Genomic DNA, 14,397 nt, shown 5'->3' on the forward strand with positions numbered 1-14,397 from the left:
GAAAGAAGTCAGGAGTATAAGCAAATAGAGCACTCAAGGGGAGACCATTATTTCAAGTATGACATGATTATTAGCATTGCAAAGGGCGTCAACTATTATGAAACTTCAACAGTTCAACTACAAATATGCTTGAATAAATCAACTACAAAGGAATAAGCAAGAAATATATGTGATTTCTTAGATGGGCGGATTTTAAAGGAGCTCAGTCGTGGAATATACCGAGGCGGAGTATTAGGGGTATAACATAAAGCTCACAAACATAATAGCACTTAAAATACATGGAACACAATAGAGGTCCTATTTGCACCTCCTATTGATCTCACGTGCCGGAGTAGACAGAGCGGAGCTCGTCTCAGAGCTTAGCCAAGAGATCTGAACGTGAATTGTTGGAAGCTTTTTCGTCAGCAAACCAAAACCGGAAATGTGAACAGATTTTGAGTTACACTGAAAATAATGCAACGACTGAGTGGGTAGGGGAGTCAACATTTGGATTTTCAGCAGGCTCGCACCAGTAGTTATGTAATTAATTATTCCCTGAGAGTCTGAGACTACTGAAGATGATGCAATAATTGTGAGACTTGCCACAAAATGAGCGTCATACCACAGTTGGCCGCATGGCATCACCGGAAGTGGGTAGAAGTGAAGGTGGAAAGGAGAGGTGCATGTAGAGAGAAAAGAAAAAAATTATATATTGGAATTTCTGGGAAAAAGGTTGAAGGTCAGCACATTTTTTTTTTAGTAAACTATATATTTATTTAACAAAACAAATGCCGCGTCAAAGTCTAGAGAATAATAGGTAATAAAATAGGTAATAAAGAAGCTTTAAAAAAAAAAAAAAAAGATTCAATTGACAAAAGATTCGAAACTGATGAATTGAAAGATTGATTCCTTAAAAAATAAAAAAATAACAAAAATAATAGATTCCTTGGGTGAGGTTTAGAAATTTTAGGCAGATGAAGGAGGAATGGTATAATCATAAATTCTCAAAATGGAGGATTAGGAAATGAACAAAGCCAAAAGTAAATCAACAAAAAGAGTAAGTAAAGGAAAAGAGCTAACTACTCTAATATCTCTTATATTTACAGAAGGCTAACTTTTTACATGTCTACGGCAACATACTTTTGTCTGTAAAAAGGGAAACACCAGAAAAAATAAAGTAAAAATGAGTGCTACATCCTCCATCCTTTTGATGTTACCAAATTCTGTATTTTATATACAAGTGGATTTTGCATAGACTGGTTACAAGTATGAAAGGGTGAAATATTAAAGAGAGGGAGCCTCACATATTTCCACCTTGTCTTGCAGATTCACTTCCCATTACACAATAAAGAAGTTTCAGCCCTTGTAGCAATGGAGCTGGAGTGAGTTCCACAATAACAAGATCCTCATCATCATTGCCTATCCAACCGTGATATGGTCTACGCCTCTTGGATGGAAGACAATCCTTAGAATCTGCAAAACAACTACACATTCATAAGCAATGCCGCAATGGAATTGAGATTGTAGGAATCTTGAATTTCTTCTCTGCTTAAAGGAAATAAGTCATATATCAACCATGGAAAAACTACTAGTGACTTGAATGTGCCAATAAACTGGCATAGTAGAAAAGTTGGATCTCTCTCCCTCCCAATGGAGGAGGTACGGGTTTAACCTATGGAGGAGAATATATGGCAATGGACCTCAACTTTGCAGCTTACTACCATATTCTACTTTCATGTACTTCATCTCCGGTGTTAATAGATTTTCGCGAAGAAAAATGAAGACGATTATTTCAGTGTTGTCCCCAAAGGTATCTCAACCCCAAGAAAACTATCTCCATGGTTATAGGAAACTGACACAACACATCAACTTCAGATAGAAGAAAATCTAGATCTGGTTACTACAAAACATTCAGAAAAAAAAAAATTTAAATAGTTATTCTATATACTTATAATGCGCAACATATATGGATACTTCTTTTTATTTATCTTAATTGTAAATACTCAGAAGTACCGTAAAACCGCTTTGTGGACCCGAGCTTGAAACTAGGGTCAATTTCCAAACCATACGATCATGAGGAATGAAACTCTAGCAACTACCTAACTAGGTACAATGAAGGGGTTTGAGCAACCCCATCATAACATGGGAGCAGAACATTGGCCATACTAATTGGTAACATATATTAATTTGCTCATGAATAATTAAAAACCAATTACCTGGCATTTGAGTCAGTGGTGCAGAGTTCAGAGGTTGATTAGTCTGTGGCTGCAAAACCTCCATTGGTGTGCAGGTAGGTGAACTAACCCTGCTTGAGGAAGGCAGAGCAGCTGAAGCTTCAGTATCATGTTCACTTCTTGCATGATCTTGTGGAGAAGCAATCTTGGATTGTCAAAGATGAAATAAAGTAAAGTTACGTACACTCACTGGATATGTAAATTGAAGAGCTCAAACCAGCAGTATGATTACTTTTTATACAATTAAGAGTTATGTAAACAAGGTAACAATATTATAATTCTTCTCATAAGCACTCCTACAACAGGATCAAAACCAAATACCCACAATGATGACTACAGTTGGTAGGTGATTATGAGAATGCAAAACACCTTACGGAGAGAGCTTCTGCGATTCAAGTACAAAAGTAACATCATGCTTGGCAAAATCTGGGAAGGGACCTACAAGCAAGTCCTAGACAATGTGAAATGGAACCCTCTGACTGAAAGGGAAACTACTGGGCATGGTTGGAGGCTGACTTTCATTTAAACATTCGAGTAAACAATTTCGGTATATGACATGCTATGTGGCGAGCCTGTCGGTGCTTCTCGAACTACTGAAAAGGCCATCAACATATTTAATAGGAGAGGGTTTCTAGTACTAAGGACAAGGGATGGCTTGGTGTTAGATTGTTCATAAAGACCTTCTTGGCAAAGCAAGCTGTAGCCTACAACATGAAGAAAGCATGTGGCAATATTCATCCATCAGAAACCTGTAAGAAATGCTTCAACACTGGACCCCAACTAAAAATGCCCAACAATGACTTCCAGTACCTGGAGAGCTAAAGCTTCTACAACTGATTACTAAGAAGAGTTATTAAGACTAGTCTCGCATGTTTTCTCTGAACACCCTGATTTGTCACAACAATTGGGTTAAGTTACTAAGATAAGCTTCTACAACTGATTGCTGGTTCAATCCAAGCTAATATACTAAAGGGGGGAAAAAAACAAAAATGCTACAACCTAAAGATATATTAGAGTCAAGGTCATTGATTTTTCATCCATTAGAGACCCCCACTACAAACCCATTTCAACTATCTATTTAACCAAAATAAATAAATAAAACAAAAAAATAATTAAAAAAAGAAGCACCCTTAACATAAAGGATAACTAAAGCATGAACTTACCCACTTTTCAGTACCATCTTTTTGTCTTTCGAGAAGAGTATCGATAAGGACAGAATAAGAAGCGTCTTTAATAAAGCCCCATCCATCATCTCCTCCATAAACCTGAAAGTGAAACCTTTTTGACATGCCAAGCAAAACCTAAAACAGCTAAAACCAAAATATGAATTTGCTAAAAAATAAATAAATTAATAACTGAAGACAAGGAGGGAGAAAGCCCACTTCAAGTAACTCATCCACTGTATCACGGACTAGTTTCTCTGGAAAAGTAAGGGCAGCCATAGCCTTAAGAGCTGCATCCAAATGAGGATTACCCCTCTGCAAAATGAAGTTGATAAATACGCAAAAACAAAACTGTGAGAAAAAGGATTAGCACAAAAGTGTAAGAACGACTAAAAAGATGAAGGAAAAGATGACAATGTGATATAATGAGAAGGAAAAACCTTTCTGGGCCGACCTCTTGGAGCCATTTACAAGATCAGCTGCACTGTACACACTCTGAAACAAGAACAGGACCAAAATAGGTACACTATGCTTTTATTTGAAATGAAGAAAAGACAAGGGTTCAAGCAAGGAAAAAAAAAAAGGCCATAAAACAGCTAACAGGAGTTTGTTGGAAATGACAGAAAGTATAAACATAAACAGTTAGGTCATGAGGAGAATATAATTCAAAGAATCAAAATTAGTCCACAGTCTGCTAATTTTTTTTTTTTTTTTTTTTGACATTCATGGTCTGCTATATTAGAATTTAGAAGTTAGAACATAACTCAAAAGGTCTCATTTTGCAACAGTCTTTAGTTTGGTTTTGGTTTAATCAGTAACTTTTTTAACATGGAGCAATGCCAAGGAACAGAAAGACTAATAGAATTAACACTAAGAGAATTAATAACTCTTCTCTTCTTAGGTCTAATATTGTCATAAAATGAAGTGGTCAAAAAGTGTAGTTCTCTAGCATAAGGTAACATATCGATAGGTGAAAATTCTAAACTTTCCCATTGTGTCAGTAATGCCTGGATGCATGCAACAAATTCAGCTATTGTCAAGCCCCCAAAATAAATAGCAAAACAACATACAACAGTCCGGAACATCTTTCTCCGCCACGCTCGATTGCTCTATGCTAATGAGAAGAATATAAAAATTCTACATGACTATATTAATGTCAATGTAGTTTCACTAAATTGAGTGCATATATGAATCCCACACACATAGATATACTACTGTCAAGTGTCAAAGCTCTTTGTGATGAAAGCTTTTCGCCACATTGGAGTGGATTCAAACCCCTGACCTATCCTAATCCTAACCCAATCCTCTTCCCTCCTCACCACCTGAGCTAACCCCAAGGCCTTAATTCGAAAGCTTTTGAAGAACCATATTCCATGTACAAGAGTAGGGAGGAAAATGTAAACAAAATGCCAGAACCCAATCGAATCAGATAAATGATAAAACCCTACACCCTAACCCCAAAACAAAATAAACCAAGCCAAAATCCACCACAGTTAACCAAGCCAAATCCAAATTTGCTATCAATTTTCCAATACCTAACCAAACTAATCTAGTAGAATAGAGATGAAAATAATCGCACCTTTAGAGCTGAGCTTGTGGGTCTTCACTTTTCACCCAACCTGGAAGAGATTTTCAGAGACGAAAATAAAATATGAGAGAGGGGAGGGGGTGGAAAAAAAAACAATAAAACGACAGCGTTTGGAGCAACGAGTCACAAGCACCTTATGCGACGTCGTTTAGGGAATTCCAACCGACGCGGGAAAGACTTGAGGGTCGAGAGAGGAGTAGAAGAATCGAGAAGCACATCCTTGTGTATAAAATCGCCTTCCTCCTAATCGCCTTCTTCACTCTAATCGCAAATCCTAATCGCTCTCTAAACCCTAGAAAGTTTCAGCAAAACCTTCAATTTCTTTCTCGCTTTCTCTAACACAATGGCGGATGCGGAGACCTTTGCGTTCCAGGCCGAGATCAACCAGCTTCTGAGTCTGATCATCAACACTTTTTACAGCAACAAGGAGATTTTCCTCCGCGAAATCATCAGCAATTCCTCTGATGTAATCACTCTCTCTGTTTCTCGATTTGTAATCTCCGATTGTAATTGCATTAATCCTAAATTTTGTTTTTAGATTGATTGGGAATTGAATTTTGAGATTGATTGGATGTGATTGGGTTTCTGTGTAGGCTTTGGACAAAATTCGATTCGAGAGCCTTACGGACAAAAGCAAGCTTGATGCTCAACCGGAGCTTTTCATCAGGCTTGTGCCTGATAAGGTCAACAACACGCTCTCCATCATTGATAGTGGCATTGGCATGACCAAAGCAGGTAAACTATACAATGCTTGATCACCTCTTTTACTTCGCTTTGTTTAGTTTACACTTTTGGATACAATGCATGATCTTATCTTCCATATATATGTTGTTGCAATTTCATAGAACAATTGTTGTAACCCATGTATCTATTAGGTAAGGTGCAATTGTGTAATGATGTTTTATCATTCATGAATATTGTTGTTGAAATTTAGTTCTCTTTGTTTTGTTGCGTTTTCATCCATTGATCATGATTTTGTTGATGCTGTTGAAATTTTTTATCGAATAACCCCATGGATTGACTCCTATAAAAGATTGTATGAAATCATGTTATGGTAAAGTTAGATGGTAGTAAATGTAATTTGAATCTTTTAATGTGGGATTTGTAGATTTGGTGAACAACTTGGGCACGATTGCAAGGTCCGGAACCAAGGAGTTTATGGAGGCCTTGCAGTCTGGGGTGTCTGATGTGAGCATGATTGGACAGTTTGGTGTGGGTTTCTATTCCGCTTATCTTGTTGCTGAGAAAGTCATTGTGACCACAAAACACAATGATGATGAACAATACATCTGGGAATCGCAAGCGGGTGGTTCCTTCACTGTCACTAGAGATGTAAACGGAGAGCAGCTAGGCAGGGGAACCAAGATCACTCTCTTCCTCAAGGAGGATCAGGTAAACTACTAAACCCATTTAGTTGGTTTCTCTTTGAGAATTCCAGATGATCGAATGGGCTATTGAATCTTGTGTTATGTTTACTGTGCAGTTGGAATATCTGGAGGAAAGGAGGATCAAGGACCTTGTGAAGAAGCACTCTGAATTCATCAGCTATCCCATTTATCTTTGGACGGAGAAGACTACTGAGAAAGAGATTAGTGATGATGAGGAAGATGAGGAAGCCAAGAAGGAAGAGGAAGGAGAAGTTGAGGAAGTTAACGAGGACAAGGAGAAAGAATCAAAGAAGAAAAAGAAGATCAAGGAGGTTTCCCACGAGTGGGAGCTAATCAACAAGCAGAAACCTATCTGGCTGCGCAAGCCCGAGGAAATTACCAAGGATGAATATGCTGCATTCTACAAGAGCTTGACCAATGACTGGGAGGAACACCTTTCTGTCAAGCATTTCTCTGTTGAAGGACAGCTTGAATTCAAAGCCATTCTCTTTGTCCCAAAGAGAGCTCCGTTCGACCTGTTTGACACCAGGAAAAAGATGAATAACATTAAGCTCTATGTCAGGAGAGTGTTTATTATGGACAACTGTGAAGAGCTCATCCCAGAGTATCTTGGATTTGTTAAGGGTGTCGTGGACTCCGATGACTTGCCACTGAACATCTCTCGTGAGATGCTTCAACAGAACAAGATATTGAAGGTGATCAGGAAGAACCTTGTGAAGAAGTGCATTGAGATGTTCAATGAGATTGCTGAAAACAAGGAGGATTACACCAAGTTTTATGAGGCATTCTCCAAGAACTTGAAGTTGGGTATTCATGAAGACAGCCAGAACAGAGCCAAATTGGCTGACCTTCTCCGGTACCACTCCACCAAGAGTGGTGAGGACCTGACAAGCCTGAAGGACTATGTTACCAGAATGAAGGAGGGCCAAAAGGACATTTACTACATTACTGGTGAGAGCAAGAAGGCAGTGGAGAATTCTCCATTCTTGGAGCGCCTCAAGAAAAAGGGATACGAAGTGCTTTTCATGGTGGATGCGATCGATGAGTATGCTGTAGGTCAGTTGAAGGAGTATGATGGCAAGAAGTTGGTGTCTGCCACAAAGGAAGGATTGAAGCTTGATGATGAAACTGAGGAAGAGAAGCAGAAGAGAGAGGAGAAGAAGAAATCCTTTGAGAATCTTTGCAAGACAATCAAGGACATTTTGGGAGATAGGATTGAGAAGGTAGTAGTATCTGACAGAATTGTGGATTCGCCTTGCTGCTTGGTGACGGGTGAATATGGCTGGACTGCGAATATGGAGAGGATCATGAAGGCTCAGGCTCTCAGGGACAACAGCATGGGATCCTACATGTCTAGCAAGAAGACAATGGAAATCAATCCAGATAATGGAATCATGGAGGAGTTGAGGAAGAGGGCCGAAGCTGATAAGAATGACAAGTCTGTCAAGGACCTTGTGCTGCTGCTGTTCGAGACTTCCCTCTTGACTTCCGGATTCAGCTTGGATGATCCCAACACTTTTGCGGCAAGAATCAACAGGATGTTGAAGCTGGGCCTCAGCATTGATGAGGATGAGGCAGCTGGTGAAGATGCAGATATGCCTGCTTTGGAGGACGATACTGCTGAAGAGAGCAAGATGGAGGAGGTCGACTAAGGTTCGGGATTAGTGAAGCAATCTGCTTCTGAGTTTGTGGTTTTGTCTTGGCAAGTTGTCTAAACTAGTAACTGTGATTAGTAGTTATGTCATGTTAGTCTATTGTTTAGTGTATTTCTTTTTCTATTTTTCTGTATTGGGGCACTACTCTGAAGTCTGAACTCCGTTCCAAATTCAAAATATGTTTGTGCCTATTTTTACTTAGAGCTGTTTCTTACATTTACTTTTCCGAGTCATTTGAGTTCTATCAATCCCTACATCTGTTATATATCCCTGCATATGCTATATATGATTGCTTGCATATATTTGTAGATGCATTAATGCCTTTGTATTTTTATAGATGCTTTTGTTTATTAAGATCATATGTAAATGCAAAAACAGTGGTTTGAAACGCAATTCAATTGACAAATAGAAACGATCACAAATACAAAGGAAATCCAGATCCAAGTGATCTGCAGTCCCAATGATATTGCTCCTCCTCATCCTTAAAACACTATCTATACTATGCAATTTCTTATTAAATCAGTCTCTTATGCAGGCCTATCTTTTGAGATCTCACTATCGCACAATAAAGAGATCTTGAAGTAGCTTTAGCATGAAGAAAGTAGTCATTACATTAAACCTACACAATTTCCTATCGATCATATCCATTCACCTATTGTGGAACACCATTTTCCTCGCCCAATGTACCAAGCCCTTTTCTTCACCATCGAACGTGGACCGACAGTTAGGTCGGACTCCAGTTGCAGTCTCCACCATCAAACACCAAAACTATAAACATCAGCCTCCTTCGTCAGCCTTGGTGATCCCTTGCATATACTCCAAAGCTACCCAATTGTGCCGGCTCCTTCGTTCAATTAGGGATGATTCAAATTTGCTCACCATCAATACTTTAGTGGTGATACCACCACTCAATATAAAACTGTCATGTGTTATAAAACATAATTATAGTCAAGGTTCTAACACTAGGCGCTAGTCAGGCGGTAGTCCGAAGCCTAGCACCCAGCCTAGGCTTTTTTTTATTTTTTTTTATTTTTTTTTTTACACTAAATACAAATGGATTAAATTGTTCACATAACTCTTGATATTTTTCATTGGATAATGATATTCAAATACTAAAATCACTTAATAATTTGATTGAGTAATATATTCAAACACTAAAACCAACTACTTTAAATTGTTCACGTGCTCTTATCTCAACTTTCTCTTTCTCTTGTTGGTACAACAAGTCCAGAAAACTCTCTCTCTCTCTCTCTCTCTCTCTCTCTCTCTCTCTCTCGAAAGTAGAGGGCGGCTAGGGTTTTTGGGTAAGCTTGGAGGCTCTCGTCCGGCTGGTTCCGCACCGTGCCAGGCTTTTGCCTGGTCTGTGAGTGGTGAGTGCAGCCGGGCGGGGATCTTTTTTTATGGTCGTATCTCAGCCTGTGCTGCGGCGGCGTGGATCGAACCTTGACGAGCTTGCAAGCCTTGTGGTGGTCCTGCGTTTTCTGATCGCTAAGAGATTCTAGAGGGAGCAGCTTGCTGGTACCGGTGTTCTATCCCTTGATCGGCGGCGGCTGGCAGGATAGTGTGAGGCGGGGTTTCGACGGGCTTCTTCGGATCGAATCCTATCTGATGGGTGCTTGGGAACCATGCGGGGAGGTGCTCTTGTCGGCGTGCTGGCGATGATGGAGGAGGGAGGAGTGGATGGTGGCCGACGGCTACTCGTGGCGGTGGCTAGAGTCTTGTAACCATGGTGGAGGCGTGGTGGCTGCTGCAGCTTGGAAGTTTGGCTAGGGTTTGAGTGCCTTTGGGTCTAGGCTGTGTTTTGGGCCCAATTTCTTTTTTTGTTGTTAGTTCTTGTCTAATAATGTTCCATCTCTTACAGGTGGGTGCAGTGGGTCTTGGCCCTGTATACTTTGTTCTTGAGGACATTACAATGTGCCCATGGATCAGTACTGATGTACACCATAAGGGTCTTAGGCGGATGTACTGATTTTTTGGTGTTGTAGCTTCTTATTGTTCAAGGCGTAGTAGTATAGGCTAGTAGTCATTTTTAATGTGCAGTCAGTGCACTACCTGAGCAACAATTGTAATATGAGGGGTGTTTGTACCCTTCATGCTTGACCGAGTGCGGTCGTTTGATTTTATATCAATGGATCAGTCTTCCATTCCCCTTAAAAAAAAAACAAAAAAAAAAAGGTCCAGAAAACTTACAAAAGCACGTTTTATTTTTATATGATTGCATATGTGCTAAAAGCAAAGATGTGTCAATCATATGGGAAGAAATCAAGTAACATTATCAAGTATAATCAAGTGGAACATTTAAGCATAGTTTAATCAAGTGGTGATTTCATACTCAGGACATGGCAAAAATCAAATCCACTCCCCCCAACATCCTGATTCCACACACATTTTATTTGTGATTTCATTAAAAATATATATAAAAAAAAATACAAAACTAACTACGATTAGAATGGGGAAAGGTTCTGTTAACATTGCTTGCGAGGAAACTGAAATCACATTGAGAATGTGCTGATCAATTGAATAGAGGATGAGGGTGAGAGGAGAAGAGAAAAGAACGAACTAGCAAGCCAATCTCCTTGATTCTCAAGTCGATAGCACAATGAACTGTAATTGTGAAAAGCACGTCTGATGAGAACGTCAGGCATATCTGAAAGAATAAAAAAGAAGGTTTAAAAGATGAAGGTAAGGACGCAGTGGAGAGCAAAGATTTTAGGATGGTTGCAGCAATTTCTATAAATCAAATCCACTTCCCCTTAAACCCTAATTCCAAACATGCTATTCGTATTTCATTCTCAAGAAAAAAAAAAAAACTTACCACGATTAGTTTGGGTAGAGCTTTTGTCAACGAGCTTGCGAGGAAATGGAAATCAGATTGAGAAGACGTTGATCGATCAATTGAATAGAAGGTGAGAGCTAGGGTTGAGAGGAAGGGTGAGACGAGGAGAGAAGAAAGGTTTATGTCGCGCAGATAAGAACACAAAGCCAAAAAAAAAAAAAAAGGATTTAAAAGATAAAATCAAGAAAAAAAAGAATTTTGTAATTAAGAAAAATAGAAATAAAATAAAATTTTAAATAAAATAAAACTAAAAAACATAAATTATGCTTTGATGATATGATTATGCCACATCAGCTGCCACCTAAGGTGGGTTCTAACATTGATCCGTACAGAGAATCTGACTATAGAGGCAGGTCCGGCGGTGGCTATTAGTGATGAGGGTGGAAAGGTGCCCATATTAGATTGCTGGCCCAAGTCCAGTTAGGGGCCCAAATTCTGTTGGGCATCCAAAACAGTTGAGATGTTTTCCTCTATTGGACATGTTTATTGATCAAACTGATGGTCGCTGGTCCTCTAGGGTTTCAGATTTGGGATCCGGGAGGATTGACCCACCTAACTACACTTTTTTTTTGTTTTTTAAAACCCCACCCCATTCCCACCCTTGATGGGGCTCAAACTTCTGATCTCTTATATATGAGACCAAAGCCTTACCACCCCACTAACTACACTTATGTTTGACATAGGTGATACAAGTTTGCATACTATTGGGTTGATTTCACGCCAAGTAAATGAATTTTCTAGAGCACCACAATTGCGTGCATTGGCGAAGGAGGATTCAAGCGACTTTACTTTGTGTGATATGACCTTCAATAGATATGTAAGCTCTTGTGAGCTTCAATGTAATAGTGAATGGTACCATGAATCTTTTAGGCCATGTTTGGTTCATGGATTTAAGGCATCAGGAAAGGAAAGTCTTTCCTTTCCTTTGTTTGGTAACCACAAAATCTGGAAACACTTTCCTGACAGAGGGGAAAATTGGGGGGAATGTCATTCCACTCAAGACCCATGGGATTGATTTTCCCCTCTTCTTTCCCAGCATTTATAACTGCAATTTTGGACAATAATAACCCTGCTCAAATATACAATTGCCAAATTTACCCATTGAATCTCCTCGCAATCTATGCCTATTTCATCAGTTCCAAAGTCCTGCCTCATTCGCGCCTCTGTTTCGCGCCTTTTTCATCACTTAGAAAGTCACACTGACACATTCCAAAAGCTCTATATCAAGGGAGACGAATTGGATCATCTTCACTCACAAAGAATTCATCTGTTCTCATCTGTCTCACACAACAGCTTTCATTAATTCAGGTATGTATGATATATAAATTCATTACCTATATCTTTTTCTGATTGGTATATGATTTGTTACTTCTTCTTCTTCTTCTTCAGCTTTCATTCGATTCACTCTTCTTCCGCAATCAACCTTATCTCTCCTAAGTGATCAAAGGTCAGGCCTCAGCTCTCTAATCTTGTTCATAATACAATTGGACTCTCTTAATTTGGTGTGTTTCTATCTGTGTCTGAAATGAGAATTGATTGGAATCGTGTGGGTATGTTTGAAATTGAGTGAAATTTAGCTTCTTGCATTTGGGTTGTGCCGTAATTGTCGATGATGTTGTTCTATTGAAAATTTGGAATTAATTGAAAGGAAAATGTTTGGGGCTTTTTGATCTCTCTAGTTCTGTACAACTTGTGGCTAGGTTTTACTTTGTGAAGCATGCATGGGCCTCAATATAAATTCCAGAAACTTATCAGTTGATGAGGACCCCAAACTATTGTTTAAGGATGAACCATCATGAAGACAATAATCAATCTTCAACCACCTCCAGTCCTCTCAACTCGATCTCATTCACAAAGCCAATAATGTTTGGGGAAACAAGTAAAATTTCATGACCTAGAACTCCATAGGATTGAACCGGATTAATTTTGCAAATTAGCTGCACACATAAACTAACAACAATATATGTTCATTCGATCATAAGAATTTAATTGAAGTGAAAATGTCTCATTACAGCTTTCTTTTCACCAATTGTCTTATAATCATAGCAGCAAAAATGATTCATCAATTTGGAGCTAATCATACATATATAAGATGAAATGTTATGAGACAAAAAGGAAATGTATTTAATTCGTCTATATGTTTGGAGCAAATCAATTATATAAATATGAATGTGTCAGATGAGTATGTATGACAAGTCTAATTTTGTACTTGTTCTTTGCTAATTTCAAGCAGTTTTCTTTTGCTGGAACGTAGTTAGTTGCAGGCTATGTTATGCCTTTTTCTTTAATTCTTGATTTAGTGTGTGACTATGATGTTATAAAGAACTCTTGGAAGCAATTACTAGGTAGAAACAAGAAGAGTGCCTCTTGATTTTTGGATTTATTTTGTATTTGGGATATGACCAAATTACTGATTGTTTTTTAACAACCTGCAATGTATTTGGTTAATCATAATCTGTGAGATACTTGGAAAACTAAAATTACAGTCGAAAATGAAAATGGATAGGGAAGTTTTCTTTTGGGTTGTGGGGGAAATTAGGTTTTACTAGTATCTTTTCCCATTTATGGAGTTCACAAAAGTTGGATGTCCAAATTATAATTTGGGTTGTCTGGTATATAAATTTGATTGGAAGAACTTAAAGGTTTAGGACTTGATAAAATGGTTGGATACACATTTGGGATTTTGCAGACTTAATCATGGTGCACATATTCAGAGTGTATGTAGCAAAACATAAGAGTGATCTGAATTCTAGAATTCTATGCCATTTTTCTATGCTCTAACATTGGTATTATGCATATTGTAGACTCTTCAACATTGGTATTGGTTATGCTTTTCCATTAACTCTTTTTCTGGCAACCAAACAAAGTCATTTTATAGGTCTGCTTCTTTTTCAGGTTATGAATTTGACAGGCAATATCCAGATTATACTGCTTGTTTTTTTTCCCCCCTTAAACAAATCAAATCAAATATACAAGTATGAACGTGTAACATGCATAACTGATTATCTGCTTGTTCTTTGCACAAGTGTATTGCATATTAATGTATGTTAGTGTTATTGGTTTGTCTTGCTAAGTAATATGCTATTGGTACTCTAGTTTATACATTTACGTTGTCCATAATTTAATTGTATAAAATTTTTTGGTATGCAGCTATGGCTCGCAAAATCTTGTCAAAGACTAAAAAGATTCTACTAATGTTGGAAAATATTAAGGATTTATTTAATTTTGTCGTTATGATATACGTTATCATGTATATCATTGCTGAACGACATTATCGTAAGTACCGATTGAAATCAAAATCTATCTACGATGCTTTTTCAAGAGTTGGAAATTTTCAACACACTGTGTATGTGAGTGACATAAGATGTATAAATGAGCTTCGGATGGATAGGTACACATTTAACAAGTTGTGCTCCATGATACGCACATCTGGTAGATTGCGAGATACAAGAAATGTTTCTGTTGATGAAATGGTAGCTATGTTCTTGAACATACTTGCACACCATAAAAAGAACAGAGTCATACAAGACAAGTTTTTACGTTCAGGGGAAACT

The 14,397-nt window shown here is 38.3% G+C and overlaps 2 protein-coding genes across 3 annotated transcripts; one reads left to right on the top strand and one right to left on the bottom strand.

Moving 5' to 3' along the window:
* Positions 1 to 1,020: 1,020 nt before the first annotated feature.
* Positions 1,021 to 5,047, bottom strand: LOC112169635. Of its 2 annotated transcripts, none has more exons than XM_024306702.2 (6): positions 4,956 to 5,047; positions 3,817 to 3,871; positions 3,596 to 3,691; positions 3,377 to 3,478; positions 2,196 to 2,358; positions 1,021 to 1,463 (listed from the first exon to the last, which is right to left on the bottom strand). In XM_024306702.2, exons 2-6 carry the CDS (start codon positions 3,841 to 3,843, stop codon positions 1,399 to 1,401), a joined length of 453 nt encoding a protein of 150 aa, XP_024162470.1. In that variant the 5' UTR covers positions 3,844 to 3,871; positions 4,956 to 5,047; the 3' UTR covers positions 1,021 to 1,398. The 2 variants fall into 2 exon arrangements, with proteins under 2 accessions (XP_024162470.1, XP_024162468.1); XM_024306700.2 differs by having other exon boundaries at positions 1,042 to 1,452.
* A 172-nt stretch (positions 5,048 to 5,219) lies between these two features.
* Positions 5,220 to 8,255, top strand: LOC112173998 (heat shock protein 83). Its single transcript, XM_024311682.2, has 4 exons — positions 5,220 to 5,430; positions 5,558 to 5,699; positions 6,073 to 6,356; positions 6,448 to 8,255. The coding sequence occupies exons 1-4, from the start codon at positions 5,308 to 5,310 to the stop codon at positions 8,002 to 8,004; spliced, it is 2,106 nt and encodes a 701-aa protein (XP_024167450.1). The 5' UTR covers positions 5,220 to 5,307; the 3' UTR covers positions 8,005 to 8,255.
* The last annotated feature ends 6,142 nt before the right edge of the window (positions 8,256 to 14,397 follow it).

The sequence above is a fragment of the Rosa chinensis genome, chromosome 6 (assembly GCF_002994745.2).
Source record: "Rosa chinensis cultivar Old Blush chromosome 6, RchiOBHm-V2, whole genome shotgun sequence".
In the NCBI taxonomy this organism is placed as follows: domain Eukaryota; kingdom Viridiplantae; phylum Streptophyta; class Magnoliopsida; order Rosales; family Rosaceae; genus Rosa; species Rosa chinensis.

Coding starts and splice junctions, on each gene's coding strand:
- LOC112169635 (XM_024306700.2), bottom strand. CDS start 3,843: ATGGCTCCAAGAGGTCGGCCCAGAAAG. Junction 3,692..3,816: donor CAAGAGGTCGGCCCAGAAAG/GTTTTTCCTTCT, acceptor TTCATTTTGCAG/AGGGGTAATCCTCATTTGGA. Junction 2,359..3,376: donor AAGATGGTACTGAAAAGTGG/GTAAGTTCATGC, acceptor TGACAATCCAAG/ATTGCTTCTCCACAAGATCA.
- LOC112173998 (XM_024311682.2), top strand. CDS start 5,308: ATGGCGGATGCGGAGACCTTTGCGTTCCAGGCCGAGATCAACCAGCTT. Junction 5,431..5,557: donor TCATCAGCAATTCCTCTGAT/GTAATCACTCTC, acceptor GTTTCTGTGTAG/GCTTTGGACAAAATTCGATT. Junction 6,357..6,447: donor TCTTCCTCAAGGAGGATCAG/GTAAACTACTAA, acceptor TTTACTGTGCAG/TTGGAATATCTGGAGGAAAG.